Genomic DNA, 22,096 nt, shown 5'->3' on the forward strand with positions numbered 1-22,096 from the left:
TCATGTCAATACAGGGTGGAGACGCCTACCCCTCCACATCTGGTGACATGCATCCCTACCAATACAGGCAGTCTATGTTGTCCTCATTCAGAGATGCCTCTGGTGGCCTGCTCTGGAAAACCATCTGTGCCTGGCCCCCAGGAGGTGTTGTGGGTTCCGCAGAGATGTATTCCAAAACATGAGGCCTCTCCTCCTGGCGCCGGAGATAGCCCTGGCTCAGCAGGTGCAGGATGCAGGACAGCACGTCCACGCTGTGGCAGCAGAAGCTCAGGAACTGCAGCCCTGGCCCCAGCTCACCCTTCTGACAGGCATCAATCACCTACGGCAGCAAGGGAGACGCATGTGGCAGTGCGGGCGCAGCACCCAGCCAGCCCCCCTCTCTGCCCCTCAAGCCCTCCATACCCTGAACACCAGGTTGTCAATGTGGAGCTGCTTCTCCACCTTGAGGATGCGGGTGATGAGGCAGCAGAGGACATTCCTCTTCCTTTCCAGGGCGCTGACCTCAGCCCTCTCCGCCCGCAGGTACCTCTGCTGGGGCAGCAGCCTCAGGTGGCGGCCAGACGAACGGGCCAGGGCTGCCTGGTTCAGCCGCAGCACATCTGGAGCTAGCACCCAACCCAGGGTCAGCCCAGCCCTGAGCTGGGACCTGAAGGAGCCCCAGGACACACGTGTGGCTGTTGGACCCAGCCCTGGGCCTCCCACCACTGCCTTCACAGGTGCCACTCCCATCCCCATCCCCCACACACAGCCCCAAGCAGCCGCCACACGCACAACCCCTGGCCCCGGTCCCCAGCCCCACAGACCCGAGGCAAAACCACCCACACTGACCCACGCGTGGCCCCACACACACCCCTGCCCACATGGCCTCAGGCTCCAACTGACCTGCACCCGGAGCGCTGACAGACTCGCCCCAGCCCATTGCTCCCCCTACGAGCTCAGGCACCCCCACCCCAGCACCCACTTGGGGCTCGGACCAGCACCGCCCCGGGGACCCCAGCCCCACACGCACCTCCCACAGCGCAGCTCCGCACCAGGACGCCCTCGCCGTGGGTCAGCGGTGTCAGCGCGTGGTGCACCAGCTCAGCAGGGAGACCCGTAGCCTGCAGCAGAGCCTCCACAGCCACCTCCTGCAGGGGGGTGCGGGCAGGGAACGGCAGCCAAGACCCGCTGGCCGCAGGCCCAGCCACGCCAGGCAGGGGCCCGTGCCCCGAGAACCACTCGAGACCCCGCTGGAAGGGGGGACAAGGTCCTGCCACACGCCAGCATCTGCTGCCTCCCTCAGCCCGCCGTGGCCCCAGCTCCTACCTCAGCGCCGTTGAAGCACAGCAGGATGTACATCTGCAGCGTGGACACGTGGAGGACGCAGTCTCCAAACTGCAGCTCAGCATGGCCCAGCCACGTCCACTGCAGCCGACGGGGCTTCGTGCACTCCCAGCCCAGCTGGCTCTGGCCTGCCGGAGACAGCATCAGTGCAGGGCCGGGGGCCGGCCCCGCCAGGCTCTCCCAGCACAGCCCAGTGCTCCCACCACTTCTGGCTGAGCTGCTGTGGCCTGCTGTGGTGAGAGCTACACGCATGCACGCTGCTGCAACACTCACGCCGCCTGCAGAAGTTGGCAAACTCATCCAGGGGCGAGCTCAGCGCCGCCGAGAAAAACCTCCCAGGCTCGTCCATGTAGCAGAATGGGGAAACGGGCCAGCAGTGCGGGGACAGGGCCAGCACCTTCACCTCCGGCTCATGTACCACAGAGCCTGTCCCCAGTGTCTGGGCGTGTGGACGTGAGGGCAGCTCAGGATCCCTGTGAGGAATGCGGGCAGCCCCCAGCCTCCCCACCCCACCAACACACTCACCTTATCTAGCCCTGTGTCCAGCTCCAGCAGCCACCTGTCCTGCTCCTGCAGCTGGAAGAGGCAAAACTGCTGCTGGAGCTCCTCCGACTCAGCCAAGTTGCTCAGCATATCCTGGGGGAAGCGGCTGGGGAAGCACAGTCCGATCTGCTCCACGACGGCTCCTTCCAGCCAAGACGGCCCTTGTGCCAGGAGCCGGTCCCCCAGGTAGTGCCTGCCACAGCCGCCAGCATCACGTCAGGGGCCGGCCCGAGCCCCATGGCCATCAGCCACCCACCGCAAGACCAACATGGCCCCAGCCTCGCAGCAAGGCACAGAGCCCCGGCAGCACCCGTCTTCCCCTCCCTTCCGCCAGCAGGGAACGGGCCTCTACAGAAATGCAGTGCCCGGCGGGACCCCGCAGCCTTTCCCTCCGCACACCCACACAGGGAAAAGCCAAGCGGGAGCACCAGGAGCACCACCGCCACACCAGGCCAGGCTCAGCCACGGCCTCAGTGCCACCTCCACGCCACGCCAGCTGCACCAGGCCCTCTGGTTCTGTGGAGACACGGCACCCTCACCGGTAGAAGTGCTCAAAGGTGTGGGCGAGCTCCAGGCCACTGAAGACGACGAAGGGCTCCAGCAGCTGCTGCAGCTGCTGCAGCGGCGCTGTGCTGCCCGCAGCCCCACGGAGCTCCTGGATCTGCCGGTCAAGGTAGCGGGCAAACTGCTCACTCACCTGCGGAGGGACAGGGCTGGCTGTGGAGGGGCCTCACTGGCTGCCCGCAGGGCCAGGCCGAAGGGAACAGCATGGGGGAGCAGCTGGGGAAACCCTGGGGCGCTCAGGCAGGGGCCGAGGGTGCCCAGGCACCCGCCCCAGGCAGCGACGCACCCGGTCTGGGGCTGACGAAGGGCAGGGCGCCATGGCTCAGCGGGGGGCCAAGGCACTGCCCACCCAGGGCTCACCCTGAGGCCGCAAGCCAGGGCTGCCTCGCCTGCTGCACCCGCGGCCAGCGAGGTCAGGGCCCAGCACCACTGCCATGCTCCCTCGACTCACGTGCAGGGCGGTAAGGAAGGAGAGCTGCAGCAAAGCCCCTGCGAAGCCCCGGCCCAGGGCCAACACAAAGGCAGCCCGCTGCCCAAAGAGCTCCGCCGTGGCACTGCGCAGGCGCTGGTACAGCCTGCAGTATCGCTCCACCAGGTCTGGCGCCTGCCCTGCTGCCTCCAGGAACTGCTGCACCTGCAGGACACAGCACGAGAGAGGTAAGCCCCGCAGCAGGACACCACCAGAGGGGCGAGCCCCGCAGCGGGACAGGCCCGTGGCCCATGGGAACATCCACAGCCTCGGCGTCACTCTGCTGACACCAACTGCTCAGGTCCCAGCCAGGGGCTGACTAGAGGCCCCAGTGCTGCCATGGGCTACCGAGAGCTTGCGGCGAGCTGGGAGAGCAGGGGCAAGACAGAAGCGCAGCAGCAGCCCAGCAGGAAACACAGAGCCCGACACTGTACCTGTCCCCTGGCCTGCAGCACCGCCAGGGTGGCAAGCACAGCGGGGCTGCCCCCACAGAGGCCAGGCAGTCCCGCACCCTCCCCACGCTCCCGGGTGACCACCAGGCACCGCTCCCTTCTACACCTGCCCAGTATGGGGTCCCACACACACCCTGTGGCCCCCACGGCCGGCCCCCCACGCTCTACCTGCTGCTGCACCACACCACGCCAGCACTGCCAGATGCTCTCCAGGTCGCCCGACTTCACCACCGCCTTCGCAGCCCTGGCCGCCGCCTCCTTGCTCTTCCCCTCCTTCCCGCCTGCCAAGAAACAGCCCTGGGCTGAGCCGGGCTCTGCGGGCAGGCCCTACATGCTGACCCACGACGGCCTCGCCCCTCTCCCCGCGGGGCGCAGAGCAGGGCAGATGCCAGGGAGCCATGGCTGCCGCAGGGACACGGCCACAAGCCTTCCCCAGCTCAGGGGCCTCAGGTGCCACAAGGGCCCCCTTAAGAGCTCCCCAGCGGATCCCCACAGCCACAGCCCCCTGGACCTCTGGCCCACCACCCCCCAGCCCCCCAGGAGGGCATCCCCTTGCTCACCAGCTGCTCTTGCCTCCTCCGGCTCTGGGCCGCCAGGGTCCACGTGCACCAGGAGCTGTGTCAGGCGCCGCACACGGGAACCAAAGACGGCACCGCAGCTTGTGGCATGGTGGGGTGGCTCCACGCTCTCCAGGTACTTGCTCAGCAGCCAGGCCAGGGGGCTGGCTCCCTGGGGGTCTGTGAGGCCAACCAGACTCAGAGTGGGGTGCCTCAGCCTGGGGCATGGCCCCCATAGGCCCGCGAGAGCGCAGGCTACCTGGGCTGGTGATGCTCCGCACCACGGGGTTCACCAGGGCCTCCCAGCACGTCCTGCCCAAGGCCCGGGCCGCCTCGTCATCGGGAAGGAAACGGTCAGCAAAGCTCTGCTCATGCTGCAGCGCCCGGTTCAGCCTGCAACAGCCATGGGCAGCACACAGCACTGCTGCACGCCTCCGCCCAGCTGGGGGGACACCCCAGGCAAGCAGAGTGTGGCCATCGCTCCCTGCCCTGCCGCTTGCCAGGCACGATGGCTCAGCAGCCCCGCTTGCCCCCAGCAGCCAGGGACCCTCGCTGCCCCCAGGCCCTACCCGCACTGGGTCTCGGGGCCCTCGTGGGCCCCGTGAAACTGGGGCGCTGTGCAGCACCCGTGGCCGCAAGATCCTGCCTGTGCCTGACTGACCTCTGCCAGGTCGGGACGCGCTGGCCCCTGTGGGGCACCTCTCTGGTCTCTCTGGTGGGTCAGCCATGCCCATGTGCTCAACTTAAACGTGGGGGACCCCAGGGTGGCCCAGGCCCTCTGGGCACCACCAGTGGCCAGGCAGGAACGAGGGCCCCTCCCTGCCCGGGGACGGCACAGCCAGGAGACAACTCACCTGCCAAAGAGCTGCAGCAGTCGTCCCCGGTCCTGGCAGATCTCCTGGCACCAGGCATGAGCCCGAGCGGTGCAGGAGAGGAACGTCCGCCGGCACAGCTGCTCCTTGAAGACGGGCCAGAAAGTGGGCTTGGGACCCAGCACCTCGATGCCACGCACACGTGTGTCAATGCCACCCTAGGGGACAGCGCAGCCCTCAGCTCCTCGGGCCCGGCCCTGACATCCCACGCTACCAGCTCCCCGGCCCAGCCCCCTGCTCCCCTACCTGCTGGCACCGCTTCACCCGGATCTGGATGATGGGCCAGAAGCGGGTCATGTTCTCCAGCAGGATCACTCTGCTGTCCGAGGGCAGGATGGTCACCTGCAGGCAGCCAGTGAGCCCTCAGCATGCCAGGCAGCCAGCAGCAGCCACCTTGTGTGCCCCGCTGGCCACCCCCGTTAAAGCCACGGCCTCTGTCCCCCACAGCAGCCCCTATGCAGCCACAGGCCACCCCCTGCCAGGGCCCCACTCGAGGCTCACAAGCCCCGGCACCTGTGCCCAAGTCTCCAGCACCTGCTGCCTACAGCCAGGCAGCCCCCGCAGCACAGCTCCTGCCACCCCCGCTCCCTGGAGGGCACCTCTCGGGGCCCCGCACCAGGGCGAGACCTTCTCGGGGCACAGCAAGGACCAGCCCACCGCTCCCGCGGGGACCCACCGCCTGCGCAGCCCACGCGAGACTCACTGCATTCAGCTCGGTTCTGATGGTGGCAGGGCTGTCTCCCCCCAGCACCACAACGCGGGCCGGCATGTAGCTGGAGTCCTCGCTGGCCACCAGCATGCTCATCTCCCTGCAGCACAGCAAACACGGTGCTGCCCAGCAGCCCTCACCTCCCTGCCCTGGCCCCGCGGGGCCAGCCACACGCGCTGCTGCCCATGTCCAGCAACCCCCACAGCGCAGACCACTGGGGCAGGGCTCACGCAGACCCCCAAAGGCCTCTTCTCCCCGCGCAGCCGCTGGCCCTCCTGGCCCCGAGGCCCCCCAGCCTGCCTGGCCCAGCCCCACCTGATCACCACACCGCACTGCATATGGACAGTGATGAAGTGGGAGCCGGTGCTGCCATTCGACTCCCAGTAGGTCTTGGGGTTCCTGTCCGTCAGCTTGCTGGCCCGGTGGGGGTTGGAAGAGACCTGCACCTTCTCCCAGCACTTGTCCTCCTTCACCTCCACGCTGGAGCCTGCAGGGAGAGCACAGGGAGCCTCCAGCCACCTGGCCAGCACACGTCAAGCACAGGGGCTCAGCTCTTGCTCCCCATGCTCACCTTTGCACAGGTTGCGCAGAAAGACGTCAAAGAAGGGGATGCTGATGGCCTGGTGGCTCCGGCGGTGCTCCTCAATCTGCCCCAGGACCAGCTATGGGACAGGGCCAGGCTCTTACCGGGCACCCTGGCTCCTCCTCCCCTCGCCCACCGCAGGGGCTGCGGCAGGCAGAGAGCAGAAGGCTGCCCCTTGGTGCCGCGGACAGCTGGACGGCCCCAAGACCCAGAGCCACAGTGCAGCCGGGCCTCCCCAGGCCCACCTGGATGCAGCCAGCCAAGATGCTGGTCGTCAGCTTCTTGTAGAGGCTGGCGTACTTCTCACAGTCCGTCACCAGCTCGAGCAGGGCTGGCGCCAGCGACGGAGCCGTGCTGTGCTTCTCCAGGGCTTTGGACAGAGCCTCGCGGGCGCCCACGTGGCACATCACCACCACGCAGTCCTTGCTGGTGGTGGCCAGGCGGTGCAGGAAGCCAATGACCTTCTGCACCACCTGCTGAGAGCAGGCAGCCGTCAGGGCCAGTGCCGAGAACCCACCAGGCCCCAGCAGCGGGCTGCAGCAGGGCTCCATCCCCGACACCCCAACACCACAGCAGCGCCTGCGAGAGCCCAGCCGGGCACGGCGCTGGGCATGCCAGCCACCGGGACGCAGCCGCCGCCAGGACAGCCGCCCCCCACCTCTCCCAGCACGTTTGCCACAACAAGGCCCAGCTGCCGCAGGCGGGGACTCTGCGTCACCAACGCCGGGCCCGGCCGATGCGTGGCACAGCCAGCAAAGATGCCCCTGCCTGCCGGGAGTCCCGGGGCCCCCTCACCTCCCAGTCACAGCTCTGGGCACTCAAGGAGGACAAACAGGGCTCCACACACTCGTGCCACGGCAGCACATCTTCCTGGTAACCATCCAGGAACTTGTTCAGGATCCTGAGTGACGGAGGGGCCCGCTCAGGCTGGGGCACACAGACAGCAGTGCCACAGGCAGCCCTCCTTCCCTGCCCCGCCTGGAGGGCCGGCACCCCACAGGCGCTGGGAGCCAAGGCTCCCCAGGCACCACACACACCCCACCAGCACCCTGCTGTCCCCACATGGCCCTGCGCCCCAGAACGCCCCAATCAGCACCCGCGTATCTGCTGGCGTGCCCCTGCCCCTGGTGAAGAACAGCCCCACCAGGACCCACAAACACGTGCCACGTACCCCCAACATCACCACCAGCGCTCACACACACACACCCTGGACCCACCTGAGGATGCTCAGGCTCACAGCCTTCTCTGCCCGCAGCAGCTCAAAGCTGCGCAGCAGCAGCCTGAAGCACCTGCGGTCCTGCAGCAGCTGAGCCGCCTCGCCAGAGAGGATGGGGCCTTCACCACAGAGCTGCCGCTCCAGGGCCACCACCACGTCCTTGGACAAGACACTGTCCCCTAGGCTGCCCAGAAGCATCTGCACGTCCCTCACCTCCAGCGGGGCCTCTCTGCCTGCCACGACAAGGACACGTGGGCCCAGCCCAAGCACTTGCTCGAGAGGTGCCAGCAGGTTGCTCTGCCTTGGCAGGCAAGGTAGCCCTGCCTGCTGCGCCTTGTGGGCCAGGGCATGGCGGGGGGTGCTACCTGCCACCTCCGGGCCCACGGGTAGCCGGTGCTCCGCAAGGCGGTTGATCACGCTGAGGGCCAGCATCGCATGAGGGCAGCCACTGCCCTGCCTGTCCCACCAGCAGCTCTGCAGCACTGCGGGGAGATCGCAGCTCACCAGCTGTTCCGCCAGGCCCCGGTGGCCGTCGATCAGCATGTTCACCACCAGCAAGCCGTTCTGCACGCCCGAGGAGCCCCTGCAGGGATGGAGCGATGTGGGCACCTTCCTCTACCAAGCACGCAGTCTCCCCTGCAGCCACCAGCCGCCTGCCCGCCCCACTCCATGCAGAGGGTACCCCCACCCCCAGCTGCTCTCCTCGCTCTGACCCTACCCTGGAACCCTCTGCATGGTGCTCATGGCTGCAGGGATGGCACTCAGCGGGCTTGCTGAGCCCTTGCCGGAGGCAGAGCCAATGCTGGCAAAGATCTCCCGCATCATCTGTGCATCGGCATGGTTCAGGGGCAAGGGATTTCCACTGGCACCGCCTGCCTCGCCAGCCACAGCTCCCACCAGCACCTTCAGGGCCTGCAAGGGCAACAGCAGTCAGGAGGGCGCTGGGCACCTCCGCCACACCTGGATGAGCCTGCAGCCTGCCCGCCCACCTACAGCATCTCTGTCACACTCACCGCCAGGCCAGCCTGCTGCACCACGGCGGAGGAGGCGTGCTGCTGCATGCAGGCCAGCACAGCCCGCACACCACCCTCCGTGGCAAACGGCACGCGCCACTCGTACTTCGCCATGAGCACAGGCAGCAACTGCAGCGTCACCACCACCAGGGCCTTCTCTGACACCTCAGCGCTCAGCAGCTCCACTGCCACCTTCACCAGCTTTTCCCTGCATGCAAAAGGATGCCTCAGGAGGAAACTCCTGGCACCGCTGCTGGCACGTCAGCACCTCGGGCCCTGCCAGCCGCCTTCTCCCTGCCCCCATGGCTCTACCACACCTGAGTCAGCCCCAGGAATGAGCCTGCCCGGGACAAAGGGACACAAGATCCGCTTCTCTTCTTGCCAGGCACACAGCATACCAGCTACCGCACTTCAGCTACCGCACTTCAGCATACCAGCTATCGCACTTCCACTGCCACCTCCAGTACTGTCCCCCACCCCACCGACACAGCCCTCCCCAGCCAGCAGGAGGGGTGCGCAACCCCTGGCTCACCCAATACTCCTGCTCCCCAGCCTGCCCAGGGATTTGCCGAATTGCTGCTCGGACTCGGACTCGGACTCGGGCTCAGCCTCAGGCTCCTCCTCCAGGATCTTCATGATGTGCTTGAGCCCAGCTAAGCGCAGCCCCACCTCTGAGCTGCTGCTCTGCACCACGTCCACCACAGCTGCAATCTCGGCCAGCGAGCCCCTCTCGCTCACCCCCTCGGAGCTGCCTAACACTGGCAGGAGGGAGGCAGGGTGCAGGCGTCAGGGCAGCAGTAACACCCCCAAGCAACTCCCAGGGTGCCACGCAACCACAGACCCAGCACCCACAGGCTCCCCCCTCCCCAGGCAGCCTCCGGGCACATGGCTCCCCACGCCCTGCCCAGAGCCTTCCTCTGTCGAGGCAATGGCAATGCCTCCAGCACCGTGCGTGTTCCCCAGTGCAAAGCAGGCAACTACCTTTGATCTGCTCCTCTGTCACCTCTGGGAAGAACAGCCCTTCCCTCTCAAGGAGCTCACTGAACAGCTGCGAATCCGACTTCACTGCCACAACCGGGGCTTGGGGCGGCACTGGGGCTGCAGAGAGGTCTTCCTTTGCTGCCTTGGCCATCGTGGCTTCAGGGACGGTGCTCCTGCAGCCGGCACCCTCTGAGGACACAGCAGGGCTCCCCTTGCCACCCTGCCTGGCCCCGCTACCAAGGAAGTATTTGGCGTAGATGCGGGAGCCACGCAGGTCACGCTGAGCGCTGCCCTGGCACTGCTTCTCCAAGACCCGAAGCACCTTCTGGGCCAGCTCCACGGGTACTGACAGCTGGATCAGGGCTTCTTCGTCCATCTCCAACAGCTGGACAGAAGAGTTAAGTTAACCCTCGTGGACTCGCCACAGACCCCATGCCCTTCATGACGGCCAGTGCCAGAACAGACAGAAAGGCTGCACTGCCGGAGGCCCCCAGGGCCACTCCCCAGTGCCACCCTCCCCTGGCTGTCCCCAGCCCAACTGCCACCAGCCCACACCTCCCACCTGTACTCACCACCCAGTCACAACCAGCAGAATCACCCCATGGGCCTGCCTCGCCTACCCAACCCTCGCTGGACACAGTCACTCTTCCAGGGTCAGGGGAGACTGCACTTCCTCTCATCCCTCCCCCACCCCTCTGCCGTGCCCAGCTCCCCACGCTTTCGCCACCCCCCACTCACCCTCCCGTTTCAGTCCCATTTCTGCCTCATTCAGGCTGTCACTGCACGGCTCACAGCTCATGCTGGCCGCTGCCTCCTCTGGGGCTGGCCCCTCCCCTAACATTCTCCCTCACTCTCTCCCCCTCCCATGTCCCCACTGCAGGCTCTGGCCCATACCTGCTCCGCCTGCTCCTGATGGATGAGACAAATGATCTCTTTCTGCTCCTGCTCTTCCAGCTTCTTCACAAAGAAGAGCAGCTCCCACCACTCGGCACGGCTCAGGGCCTCTGCAGCCTTGGTCGGCTGCTCCCCCAGGTAAGGCAGGGAGTACAGCCCCGCAAAGGGCTTGCAGAAAAATGGCTGCGCAACTGCAGGAGAGCAGAAAGAGGAAGGGCACTGTCCGCTCTGCCAGTGCCCCCATCCTCTGCTGCTCACCCCACACTCCCCAGGGAAAGAGCTCATGTGGACCGTCTGGGCAGAAGAGGTCCCCACTGCCCCATGGCCTGTTGCGGCGGGGCAGCGAGAGAAGGGGAACATGCTGGGAGGAGACTTTAGAAGCTGTAGAGATGGGGACTACCATCTTCACTTGAACCTCTGTAGAGGCTACAAGGCTGTAGAACAGAAAAAGCACACGCTCAAAATGGGTGCCTCTAGCTCACTGCTCCCCCAACCTGTTCCCATGGTGCCTGGACCAGCTGGGGCAATGCACTTGGACACCCAGCACCAGCAGAACCCACAGTGCCAGCGTGCGGCTGCAGAAGAGGAAACAGAGCTGGCCCAAGATGCCGAAGGAGTCAATGGACAGGAAGTTAATTCTGCCATGAGCTTCCCTCTTTTCCAAATTTTGCCTGCTAGGTTACAGGGCAAACAGTTACAGCCAAAGGCAAAATGAGACTGCAGAGATACCACGCTCCTTTTAGCTAATGCATCCAAAACAGAAAGAGGGAGATAAAATCCATTATGTAGGTTAGCTATTCCCTAGGTAATTTGGAAAGAAGAGCCAAATCAACACTTGCCGATATCTGCTATCTGCTAAGCCACAACTTGCAGCACTCTCTGCAAATGCAAGGTGGGGAACATTCACCACCTCAAGACTCAACAGAAAAGGGCCAAACTCACTCCAAGAGGCTCAAGCATGCTAAGAGCAACTACATACATGGCTTATTAACCAAGTCAGTCAACATGACCTAATTTATCCAAATGCAGAGATCCAAAGCAGAAAACATTTACTTTTTAAATTCAATTTCTATGTGGGATATGATGACCGGAAAGAGTTTTACATGGAATGAAACAGAGTCCATGCTTCTACCAAAAATTAGAGAGACCAAGAAAAAAGGCAAAGTCTAACCAAGTTTGGCTTAACTTAGCCACTTCAAACTGCTGTGCAGTTATGTCTTTAGTTACAAGAGGCAGATGCCATTAAAGAAGCCATCTTTTCAACTGGCAATAAGACTATTTTTGAAGTGGCTAATTAACTGCTGATCTTATGTATACTGTCTCTTGCAGCAGTGAAATCCAAATCACTCTACCCAAAAGATCTCCTACAAGATCACAGGTGTGATAAAGGAGTTACTTTAACAAGTTTTCTTGGCCAAAGTCACATCAGACACGAAACAAGAAAGGTGTATCTGCGATCTGCATCTTCCCTTTTATCTTCTCCCATGGCAAGGGAGATGTCGTCAAAGGATTCTAGGAGATTCTGCATGTGTCTTACAAAAACAGTGCATTTAATGCTCACCTTGCCCAAAACTGAGCAGCATCAAGTTAAGCAAACTGTTGACATGTTAATGCTTTTAAAAATCCACATCACTTATTTAAGGGGATCTGAGGGTCCCTAAAGCAGCTTGATCTCAGAGATTTTCTACATTCCTGTTTTGGAAGTTTGTTCAGTTAATTCAAACACACATTTTTGACAGTCACAGTTTAAATCAAATTATATGCTTTTTATATCATTACTTTTATCATGTCATGACAGAAGTCTAAGATTCAAAAATACTCCATGCAACCACAAGCCATGTAATTACTTAACCAGCTCTACATGGTCATACGAACTAAAAGCTTACTGCTTTCTAAATCCAACCTGCTACTTGCTATATGCTTAGCCATATAAAGTTCACCATTCAAAAATATGCCACAGCAGAATCAGAAAGAGGCAATTCAGCCACACACATGCAGCACAGTCTCACCTGTGTCTAGATTAAAGCTCTCTGATAGACTGTATGCTTTTTCCTGAGCAGCAGGATCCCCCCACTGGTCTCCAAAGCCAATAATCTCCAACATGTGCCAACGCATCCAGTAGCTCTGACCTGTTGACTGCCATAAAACCTGTGGGCGAAATAGATGCAGATGATCAGATTTACTCACTCCTCATGCTACATTTGTCTTCCTATTTCCCAAATGCATGGAGAGAGCAAGTACTGTTCAAGTACAAGACCACCTAATTCATAAAAAGATTTCACTGCACACATTGTCTGATTGTCAAGCATACCATCTTTATTAACTTGTTCTTCTGGTTACAGCTGGATCTTTATTAAAAGAACCACCAACTTAGGGCCTGAAACCACTACAGACCTCATCTAGCACAGCAGCAGTGACAGGAATGCACCTAGTTAAGCATGCCTGTTCAAAAAGTGCCCGTCAGCAGGTGCCTTGGGAAAAGCATAAAAAGGAAGAACATAACCAACACTAGAGGCAGACAAGCTGTATATAAAGGGTCTTCAGGCACAAACCACTGGGTGAATGCAAATGTAAGGAAAACTATTTTTCCTACTCTGACTTTACCTTCTATTGGTTATGCTTTTACACCTTGGTCATTCACCAACCCTTTCAGACAGGTTTTGGGCTCTTGACAAGCATGTCTCAAAGGCGGCAATTGTTTCCTGTGCTTTATCCAGATTGCCTCTCAAAATCAAAACGATTTTTGTATGGCTTCCCATACCATAGTTTCAACATTTAACCTTCTGAGCAGAAGTACCCAGCAACAGCAAGAAAATCATGCCAATAACATTAAAAAAAAAAAATCCAGCAGAAAAACATATGGCTTGCCTGATTCACTGAGCTCTTTTGGAGTTACACCAGTACTACCAGGACTCCATCATGCTGGACAGATAAAGATGCTGAGAAACTTTAAGAAAGCACTATGTGGAAGAAAACAGAGTTAAACTCTAAACACAACACCGATTAGTCTTCAATGAATCCCTGACCTAAACAAATTATGTACTAAATATCATCTCAAAGGAGTCATGGAAAGATATGACTGAAAGACCAGATACAAGAGTGAAATTTTCTCTTTGGGGAGGCAAAGAAAACATCAGAAAACAGGGCAACAAAGGAAAGATGAGAGGAGACAGGAGACAGACTCATGATGGATTGGCCCCAATCTAAAATGTACATGAATTTGTGTTTTGCACACAGAAGACTGGTAGCAAGCCTCAGGCAGGATGAGCTGCAAAAGCAGAACTAATCGAAAAGGAAAGGATCAAAATTTTAACAAAGACTAGGGAGAAGCAGTTCTTGTAACTTGAATTCACTAGTCGCCATGCAAGGCAAGTGCAATACACAAGATAAGAAAGAGGAAGAGATAAAAACCAAGTTTCCCTTCAGAGAGAGACTTGATGGCAAAGGCCCACCAGAAAAGAAACAATGATCAACAGATGTCATTACAAAGATGATTCTGAGATATCAGATTCCTGGTATCTCCCTGCGGAAAAAAAACCTCACTGAATGCTCCGACTCACAAGTTTTTCACGTAACTCCAGGGCACTGCTACAGACACACAGATATGAACTTAAAAGATCAGCATAAAGATTAACATTCCCAGAGATTGCAAGTATATTCCCAACTTCCTAGACAAACTGGAGGGCAAGACACATTAACAACGGCAGAAATTAGGTACTTCCAAATATAACAGCCAAAAAACTTCTTCACCAAGTATTTATTACCATTTAGATCTGGTTTTGCCAGTGGTGTAAGCCTTACAGAAGAGTGTTATTGAAAATAAACCTGGATGGAGCAACTGCAAATTCATTCAATGTAATTAAATAAAAAAATAGATGAGAAGGAACCCAGTGGACCAGATGGACAAAGGGAATGAAAGTTAACAGTACACTTCAGCTCAACAGTGAATAAAAAAACCCTCTGAAATTTACATCACAGGCAACAGGAGAAAAATGTGAAAGGATCTTGGTGCTCTTTCCTAGTGCCCAGTTACATTAAGAGTAAAAGCAAGTACAAGCTTATAAGAAATAGAAAACAGAATTTCAGAAAAACACAGATCTTAGAAATCAAGGAGCATAAGGACAAAGAGAAAATTAGTAGGAAACATGCTTCCTTTGCACTCTATCTTTACAGACTGGGTTATAAAGGACAAAAGGTTTATCAACCACTTAAGATGCAAAGCAGTTATTCATTTGAGGGGGCCTGCAATGAAAAATCACCTATGCATGGTCCAAAACTAGAAGAGTATTTTACTTGCATATTGAATATACACAAAAGAAAGCAAAACAAACTGATACCAGGTAGAGGGATACAAATCCACAATTTGCCACAATTGAGAAAGAAGCAAAATTCTGTTTGGAGGAGAGAGATGAGAGACATGCCAAGTAATCTGACAGAAGCCCCGTTAGAAAGCGGGAAGGATTGAGGTAATTCAGTGGTGTTTCCATGTGACTGACAAACACTATAGCCAGTGCTTCTAGTTCAAGAAAAAAAAATATTAAATAAATTATCACTACAGCTTCACTACTTTGACTTCAGTAGCATGCAAACCTTTAAAGCACACTTTAGTGGAAAGAATAACTGAAAGTGATCAAGATAAACAATAAATTTGAATTAACAGGTAAACTTGCTTCAAGTTTCAATTCTGACAGATTGATACATTAGCTTTCTTTGCTGAAGTAACTGATTTTTTAAGACTAAAAAAAAGATAATATCAATTGTCAACTTCAGTAAAGCACTGGGTATCAAACGGTAAATTATTAAACCAGAGAAGAAAGTGATTAAGTAGAGGAACTGTGGGCAAGAAATCTGCTCAACAGAACCCAAGAACTTAGGAGTATGAAAGGGAAAGAACGGGACTAGAAGAAAGTGCAAATAAGATGGGCAAGCCATATTTACACAGCACATGCTGCCCTAACAGTTATGCTCTCCCCATGCAAGCGTATACTGGTAATATCCACCACCAAACAAGCACATAAGGCTGGAATCATCCCTTCTTGCACATGCACATTTTGGAGCATTTTAAGCTGCTGGTTTAAATTACATCTGCAAGAAATGCTCCAAAACTAGAAGGCAGTTAAGGAGCCTGGACCAAAGTAAGTTAAAGTTACTGAAAGGCAACTGGACAAATTAATCCTAAAACCAGTTCTGACTGAATAAACAAAAGAGTATCAGAAGGAAGAAGCAGTCTGCAACCAGCTGAGGAAAAAACCCAAAAGAATAGTCACACAATTTCCCTGCACACAAGAAAGCAAAGAGAGACAACAGAAGAAAAGAAGTAAGTCAGTGTTCAGTGTCCTTAATTGGCTAATTTTTATTTGGCTGTACGTGAAAACAACGGCATTACACAAAAAAAATGGGTTGTAGCCCAAGAAGGCTAGAGAGTCTCACGCTTAACAAAAGCTGAAAGTAGATTCAAAGGAGGTGGCCTTCAAGCCTGAAGAACATAATGTCAAATTCTCTGCCTCCTTCTCAGGAAAGGTTGGCAATTAACAGCAAAAGAGATTTGGAAACAGTGTTAGGAAGTCATGCATTTCTACACATACCAGAGTGAGGCTTTTCGGCTATTGATTTTTTAATACCAGCAAACAAGAGCTGTGTGGTAGCATGGCACTTAAATCTTATTTGCAGGCTACCTATATCCACAGAAATCAGCTTGAAGTAGGGAAGCCTTTGAGCATAGGCTGAAGTGGCACCTGAAGTACAGCTATGACCAACTGAAGTGGCCTCAGACCTCCCTATTTATCATCTGCAAAAGCAAAGCACGCACTTCTGCAAATTACTTGGGGGAGAAAAATCAAAACAAAACAAAAAACCCAAACCCACAATTGCACACACTAACACCTGCATAGTGGTTACGGTTTCTTATTTTACTGGTTACTATCTCAATTTAATTAAGATTTCATGAACTGAATTATAGCTGTTTGCAGCCAACACAGTGCTGGACTGAGCAGAGGATACGAGCAGAGACAGCCCTCAACATACGGATGACAGCCAGCTAAAGACTGATTTTCAAGAAATCATGCCTCTAGCTGCAGTGTTTGGGAAGCTCAAAAGCATGGCTAAAGTGCAAGATCAGCAGACAGCCTGCAGAAATAACCATACATAGATCTCATGCACAAAGCTCACCAGCTCCATGCTGCAGAGTCAAAACAAACTCTCAGCTCTCGCTGAATGTACCTAGCCTTCAGGACTGAGAAGAAAGTCTCAAGAAAAAGGTCTAAGCAGGAGCAAATACCTCCCCAGCCCACAAAAAGGCTGCAACAGCACTTAAATGCTCTCCCACCCTCAGGCCTGAGTCCAAGCCCTGCCACTCCAGTACTGACCCATACAAATGCAGGATGTTCTGGAACTGGTATAGGCTGAATGCCTTAGGCCAAGATTTGGAAATCAAGCCAACAAAGGGAACATGTGGTTAGTGTTTACTACAGGCTGCTGGATCAATGGGGGGCTACTGACAAAGCCTTCTTACACAAGCTACAGGAGGGATTGTGTTTACAGACTCTCATCCTACTGGGAGCCTTCAACCACCCTGACAACTACTGGAAAAATAGTATGGCAAGCTGCAGGCAATCCAGGAGACTCCTAGAGTGCACTGAGGATAACTTCTTAGGATGGGTAATAGACAGCCCTACCAGAGGAGATGCATTACTGGACTTGTTGGTCACCAACATAAGTGAGCTTACCACAGACACTAAGATCGGAGGCTGCCTGGGCTGCAGTGATCATGCACTGGTGGAGTTCACAGTCCTGAGGGATATGGGACAGGCAAAAAGTCAAGATCCTGAATTTTAGGAAAGCAAACCTCCAGCTGTTCAAGGAGTTAATGACACTCCCTAAGAAACTGTGCTCGGGGACAAGGGAGCAAAACAGAGCTGGCAGACCTTTAAGGGCACTTTCCATACAGCACAAGGGCTCTCGATCCCCACATGTTAGAAATCAGGAAAGGAAGGCAAGAGACCAGCATAGATTAGTCATGACCTGCTGGTCAAACTAAAGGGCAAGAAGGAAATTGAATGCACATGCAGTGGAAGCAGGGACAGGTATCCTGGGAAGAGTATAGGGGCATTGCCCAATGGTGTAGGGATGGGGTCAGGAAGGCCAAGGTGCAGCTGGAGCTGAACTTGGCAAGGGACACAAAGATTAATAAGAAGGGCTTCTGTAGGTATGTCAGCCATAAAAGGAAGGTCAAAGAAAGCGTATACACACACACACAGAGCAATGAACAAGACTGGCAAACTGGTAAAAACAGATGAAGAAAAGGCTAAGATACTCAACAACTTTTTTGCCTCAGTCTTCACTGGCAATCTCTCTTTCCACACCGCCCAAGCAGACAGACCTCCAGGCAGGGACTGGGACATCAAAGTCCCTCCCACTGTAAGAGAAGATCAGGTTTGAGACCACCCAAGGAACCTGAATATACATAAGTCTATGGGACCGGAGAAGATGCATCACGGAGTTCTGAAGGAACTGGCCGATGTAGTTGCCAACCCACTCTCCAAGATATTTGAAAAGTCACAGCAGTCAGGTGAAGTCCTTGGTGACTGGAAAAAAGGGAAACATTGCACCCACTTTTAAAAGGGGTAAAAAGGAGGACCCTGGGAACCACCAGCCTGCCAGCCTCACCTTTGTGCCTGGGAAAATCATGGAGCAGATCCTCCTTGAAGCTATTGTTAAGGCACATGGAGGACAGAGAGGTGATTCAAAACAGCCAGCATGGCTTCACCAAGAGCAGGTCTTGCCTGACAAACCTTCTGTGATGAAGTGACTACATCAATGGGCAAGCAAAGAGCTACGGATGTCATCTGTCTGGACTTCTGTAAGGCTTTGGACATGATCCCCCACAACATCCTTCTCTCTAAATTGGAGAGAGATAGATTTGATGGATGGACTGTTCAGAAGATAAGGAATTGGCTGGATGATCGCATCCAGAGAGTAGTGGTCAATGGCTCAATGTCCAGATGGAAATCAGCGATGAATGGTATCTGTCAGGGGACCATTTAGTATCTTCATCAGTGACATAAACAGTGGGATTGAGTGCACCCTCAGCAAGTTTGCAGACAACACCAAGCTGAGTGGTACAGTGGACACACCTGAGGGACAGAAAGGACCTGGACATGCTCAAGAAGTGGGCCCATGTGAACCTCATGAGGTTCAACAAGGCCAAGTGCAAAGTCCTCCACCTGGGCCGGGGTAACCTCCAGTATCAATACCAGCTGGCAGATGAACAGGTTGAGCGTAGTCCTTTTGTGGAGAAGGATTGGGGGTACTGGTGGATGAAAAACTGGACATGAACCAGCAATGTGTATTTGCAGCTCTGAAAGCCAACTGCACCCTGAGCTGCAAAAAAGGAAGCATGGCCAGCAGTTTGAGGAAAGTGATTCTGGTACTCCATACTGGTGAGACTCCACCTGGAGTACTGCATCCAGCTCTGGAGCCCCCATACAAGAATGACTTGGACCTCTCAAAGTGAATCCAGAGGAGGGCCGCAAAAATGATCAGAGGGAAAGAACAACTCTCCTGCAAGGAAAGGCTGAGAGACTTAGGGTTTGTGCAGCCTGGAGAAGACAAGGCTCCGGGGAGACCTTATAGCAGCCTTTCAACACTTATAAGGGGCTTATGAAAAAGATGGGGACAGATTTTTCAGTAGGGCCTGCTGCAATAGGACAAGGGATAATCGTTTTAAACCAAAGGAGGGTAGATTCAGATTGGACATACGGAAGAAATTCTTTACGATGAGGGTGGTGAAACACTGGAACTGGTTGTCCAGAGAGGTGGCAGAAGCCCCATCCCTGAAAACATTCAAGGTGAGGCTGGATAGGCTCTCAGCAACCTCCTCTAGTTGAAGATGTCCCTGCTCATTCAAGGGAGATTGGACTAGATGACCTTTAACAGTCCCTTCCAACCCAAACTATTCTATGATTCTGATTCCTCCCTCTCCTCAAATATTGGTATTTCCCTGATCTCTGGCACAAACTTAGCAACTCAACTGCAAATATGCAGCTCTAACAACTCCTTTTCAACACAAACTCTCATTTAAGGTCTACGCACCTAAAGGGCAATTCTTAAAGGGAAACAGGTCCTGGCATATACTTGCAGATAAAAGAAACAGATACGTAGGCTGCGTCCAACCCAATGAGAACAACAGTATACCGTAAGTATTGTTGCTCACATACCAAGGCTTAAGACCTTCAAGCACCTTTTGATGTGTTACTCATTTGTGCCAGGTAGCCTGTTCCCAGACCAACCCCAAGATCAAATTAGGGTGAGGGACTATTCCTGGGAGGCAGGTTTAGAGGTTAAGAAATCTCAGCACGACAGCCCCTACTAAACCAGACCGGCTTTCCTCAGGACCCGCACTTCCAGCTCTGAAAGGTGACTACTTTGCTAGGACAGATGTAGACAGTGTCCTAATTATGACACACCTGTCGTCCAACTTCCTGCACGTGAAGACATCACTCAGAAATCATCAGTCACTCCTGTCACCCCACCCCTGCCATCCAAGCCAGACTACTTACAGTAGTGACCTACCTGCACGGTCTGCATACTATTAGTGCTCCGAAGAAACGTGCCTTCCTCTCCAGCTCTAACATCACCACAGTCTTCCAGCAAGCGCACCCTCATGCACCCACCAGGTTCGCCTGTAAGTACTCCACATAGCCATTGCGGTCTGCAAAGTCTGATGGGGTCAGGAAGGCACAACACTGCTTTTTGCAATGACCGTGATTTGAAGTGAGCACAGGCATTCGGGCAGCAGTGCAGGCTGGGGTCTTGGGCTGGAAGATGGAGCGGGTGGTGCATGGCCGCAGCTCCTGTTGGGGCAGCAGCTCTGGCTTGTGGCTGGGGTCCCAGCCCATCACGTGCACCACCTCCAAGATAAGGTTTGCCATAGCCATGCTGAATTCAAACTCCTGCTTCACACGGCTCCTCTCCTCAGGGAGCAGGCTGGGCACAGCGCAGTCCTGCTGCTCCCATCCCTGCTCCATGCCACTGCTGAGCTTGTCCATGAGAGAAGTGACACACAGGTAGCGCTTCACCAGGACGAACAGCAGCTTCCCAGGGATCTGCAATGAGCGCAGCTGTCACACTCTAGCCTGCACAGTGCTTCCAGACCCCGGCTCTCTCTGAGCCACCAGATCATCCACAGTCAGGTTCCCATGATTGCTCCAGACCAGCAGGCAGCAGCAGAGACCTCTCAGCCCACCCTCATCTCCCTGCTCAGAGACAAGGCTCCCCACACGCCTCTCCACCACACCCCAGCCTCAAGCCAGGCCCACATCCTGTGCCAGCTCTCCCAGTGCTGTCCGGCTCAGCCGCCCACTGCCAACTACCCTCCTGTCCCAAACAAGGACACCAGCTCGGGTCCCCGACTCCCACCTCTCCTGACCCCTAAATCCCACAGGCCCAGCCACTACCTGCGGAAGGTGAATCCCCTCAAAGGACATGCACTGCTCTTCAGAAGACATCATCTCAGCAAACAGCTCCAGCAAGGTGTAGCGACCGTCAAAGTCTACATACTGCTCAATGCCATCCTGCTGGCTCAGAGACAGCAGGACATAGGCCCGACTCCCTGCAACAACAACAGAAACTCTTCGGGCCCCATGAAGACAACCCTCATGCCACCCTCCCTGAGCGAGACAGACCTGCATGCAAGGAACAGCCTGGCTGCTCAGCGTAACCTAGAACCGTGTTCTGTCCTTTAACCTGGACGGGCAACATTTTACTCCACTAACAATGCTGTGTTTCTTCCACCCCTAAAGCTGCAAGATTCCCCCAAAGAAGCAACCCCAAATAACTGGCTCCCAAACAGGGCTCCAGGGAATAGTGGAGTTAAGTCTTAACCTGAATCAGCCCCCACATCTGCCCCACTGGAGAGCCACATGAACTCAGGCACTAGGGCAGGGAAAGCCAAATGTCTTGTGGGACACACCACCAGCAGCAACCTTCCAGTGCACCCAAGCCTCATCAGACGCTTCGGAGCGGTGGCAGCTCCTCTCAAATGAGAGGACTGGGTGAGGACCAGGCCTCCACCCATCTAAGGAATAGCTCCCTGCCAAGAACAGGCCAGACACTTTCCAACTGACAGCATGCAGAAGAGACACCCAACACTCTGTCACGTGCCTTGGCATAAGTCCTCCTAACAGTTAATCAGCATCCCAGCTCAGGAACCCATCAGGGGAAAGAGCTCCCAAGTCTTAGAGCACCACAGACAACTACGATTGAGGAGCCCTTTGGAAGCTCCAGTCTGATTCTTCCCCTTTTGCCAACAAGCCCCTCGAGACACACTGCTTCCTAGGTACCCCCACACCTACAAAAGGACTGGCACCCCTCAGCTGCCCAGCAGCACCTCCTCAGTGGCACTGAGCGGTAGCAGCCCCCACCTGCATCATGCGAAGCCAGGGCCCTTAGCATCTTGCCAGCACTGCGGCGGATTTGCTTCTCCTTGTGGCACAGCATCTTCATCAGCAAGTCGAGGGCTCCCGTCTCCTTGAAGGCACCCGCTAGTGAGCCAATGCTGGCATACGCGCTCAGCACGTGGATGGTGTTGAGAATGGAGGACTCAGGGGCCCCGGTCTCAGCCATCTGCCGGCCAGCTCGCTGCACCAGGCTCCTGACATCAGCCTTCATCTCCAGCAGCGAGGCTTCATCCAGTGGGACTTCTGCAGCAAATGGGCTGGCTGCCTTCTCCTCTTTCACCCACTGCCCTTCCAGCTTCCTCTTGCCCAGCAGCGCCGGGCAGCTGGCACAGACCTCTTCTGCAGACATCCACATCAAGATGTTCTCTGGCTTGGTCTCTGCAGAGGAGGCACTGCTGCCTCCCACTGCTCTCTCTTCCAAGCTGACAATACTCCACTGGATCAGGTATTCAGGCTGGCCATCA

The 22,096-nt window shown here is 55.9% G+C and overlaps 1 protein-coding gene across 1 annotated transcript in view; it reads right to left on the minus strand.

Annotated features, from left to right (window-relative positions):
* LOC130157374 (cullin-9-like) overlaps nt 1-22,096 on the minus strand; it is a 35,158-nt gene that overhangs the window by 10,854 nt on the left and 2,208 nt on the right. The window contains 30 exon segments of the mRNA XM_056356814.1: nt 60-319; nt 403-605; nt 1,010-1,127; nt 1,306-1,451; nt 1,597-1,762; nt 1,849-2,059; nt 2,406-2,563; nt 2,882-3,064; nt 3,520-3,632; nt 3,912-4,088; nt 4,168-4,301; nt 4,763-4,938; nt 5,027-5,122; nt 5,484-5,589; nt 5,805-5,976; nt 6,061-6,151; nt 6,318-6,545; nt 6,868-6,973; nt 7,290-7,521; nt 7,654-7,871; nt 8,007-8,200; nt 8,302-8,509; nt 8,834-9,059; nt 9,283-9,667; nt 10,177-10,367; nt 12,186-12,324; nt 19,747-19,841; nt 19,844-20,279; nt 20,631-20,785; nt 21,597-22,095. Of these exon segments, the coding sequence (XP_056212789.1) occupies nt 60-319; nt 403-605; nt 1,010-1,127; nt 1,306-1,451; nt 1,597-1,762; nt 1,849-2,059; nt 2,406-2,563; nt 2,882-3,064; nt 3,520-3,632; nt 3,912-4,088; nt 4,168-4,301; nt 4,763-4,938; nt 5,027-5,122; nt 5,484-5,589; nt 5,805-5,976; nt 6,061-6,151; nt 6,318-6,545; nt 6,868-6,973; nt 7,290-7,521; nt 7,654-7,871; nt 8,007-8,200; nt 8,302-8,509; nt 8,834-9,059; nt 9,283-9,667; nt 10,177-10,367; nt 12,186-12,324; nt 19,747-19,841; nt 19,844-20,279; nt 20,631-20,785; nt 21,597-22,095 (5,822 nt within the window).

Source organism: Falco biarmicus, chromosome 12 (genome assembly GCF_023638135.1).
Source record: "Falco biarmicus isolate bFalBia1 chromosome 12, bFalBia1.pri, whole genome shotgun sequence".
Classification (NCBI taxonomy): Eukaryota; Metazoa; Chordata; class Aves; order Falconiformes; family Falconidae; genus Falco; species Falco biarmicus.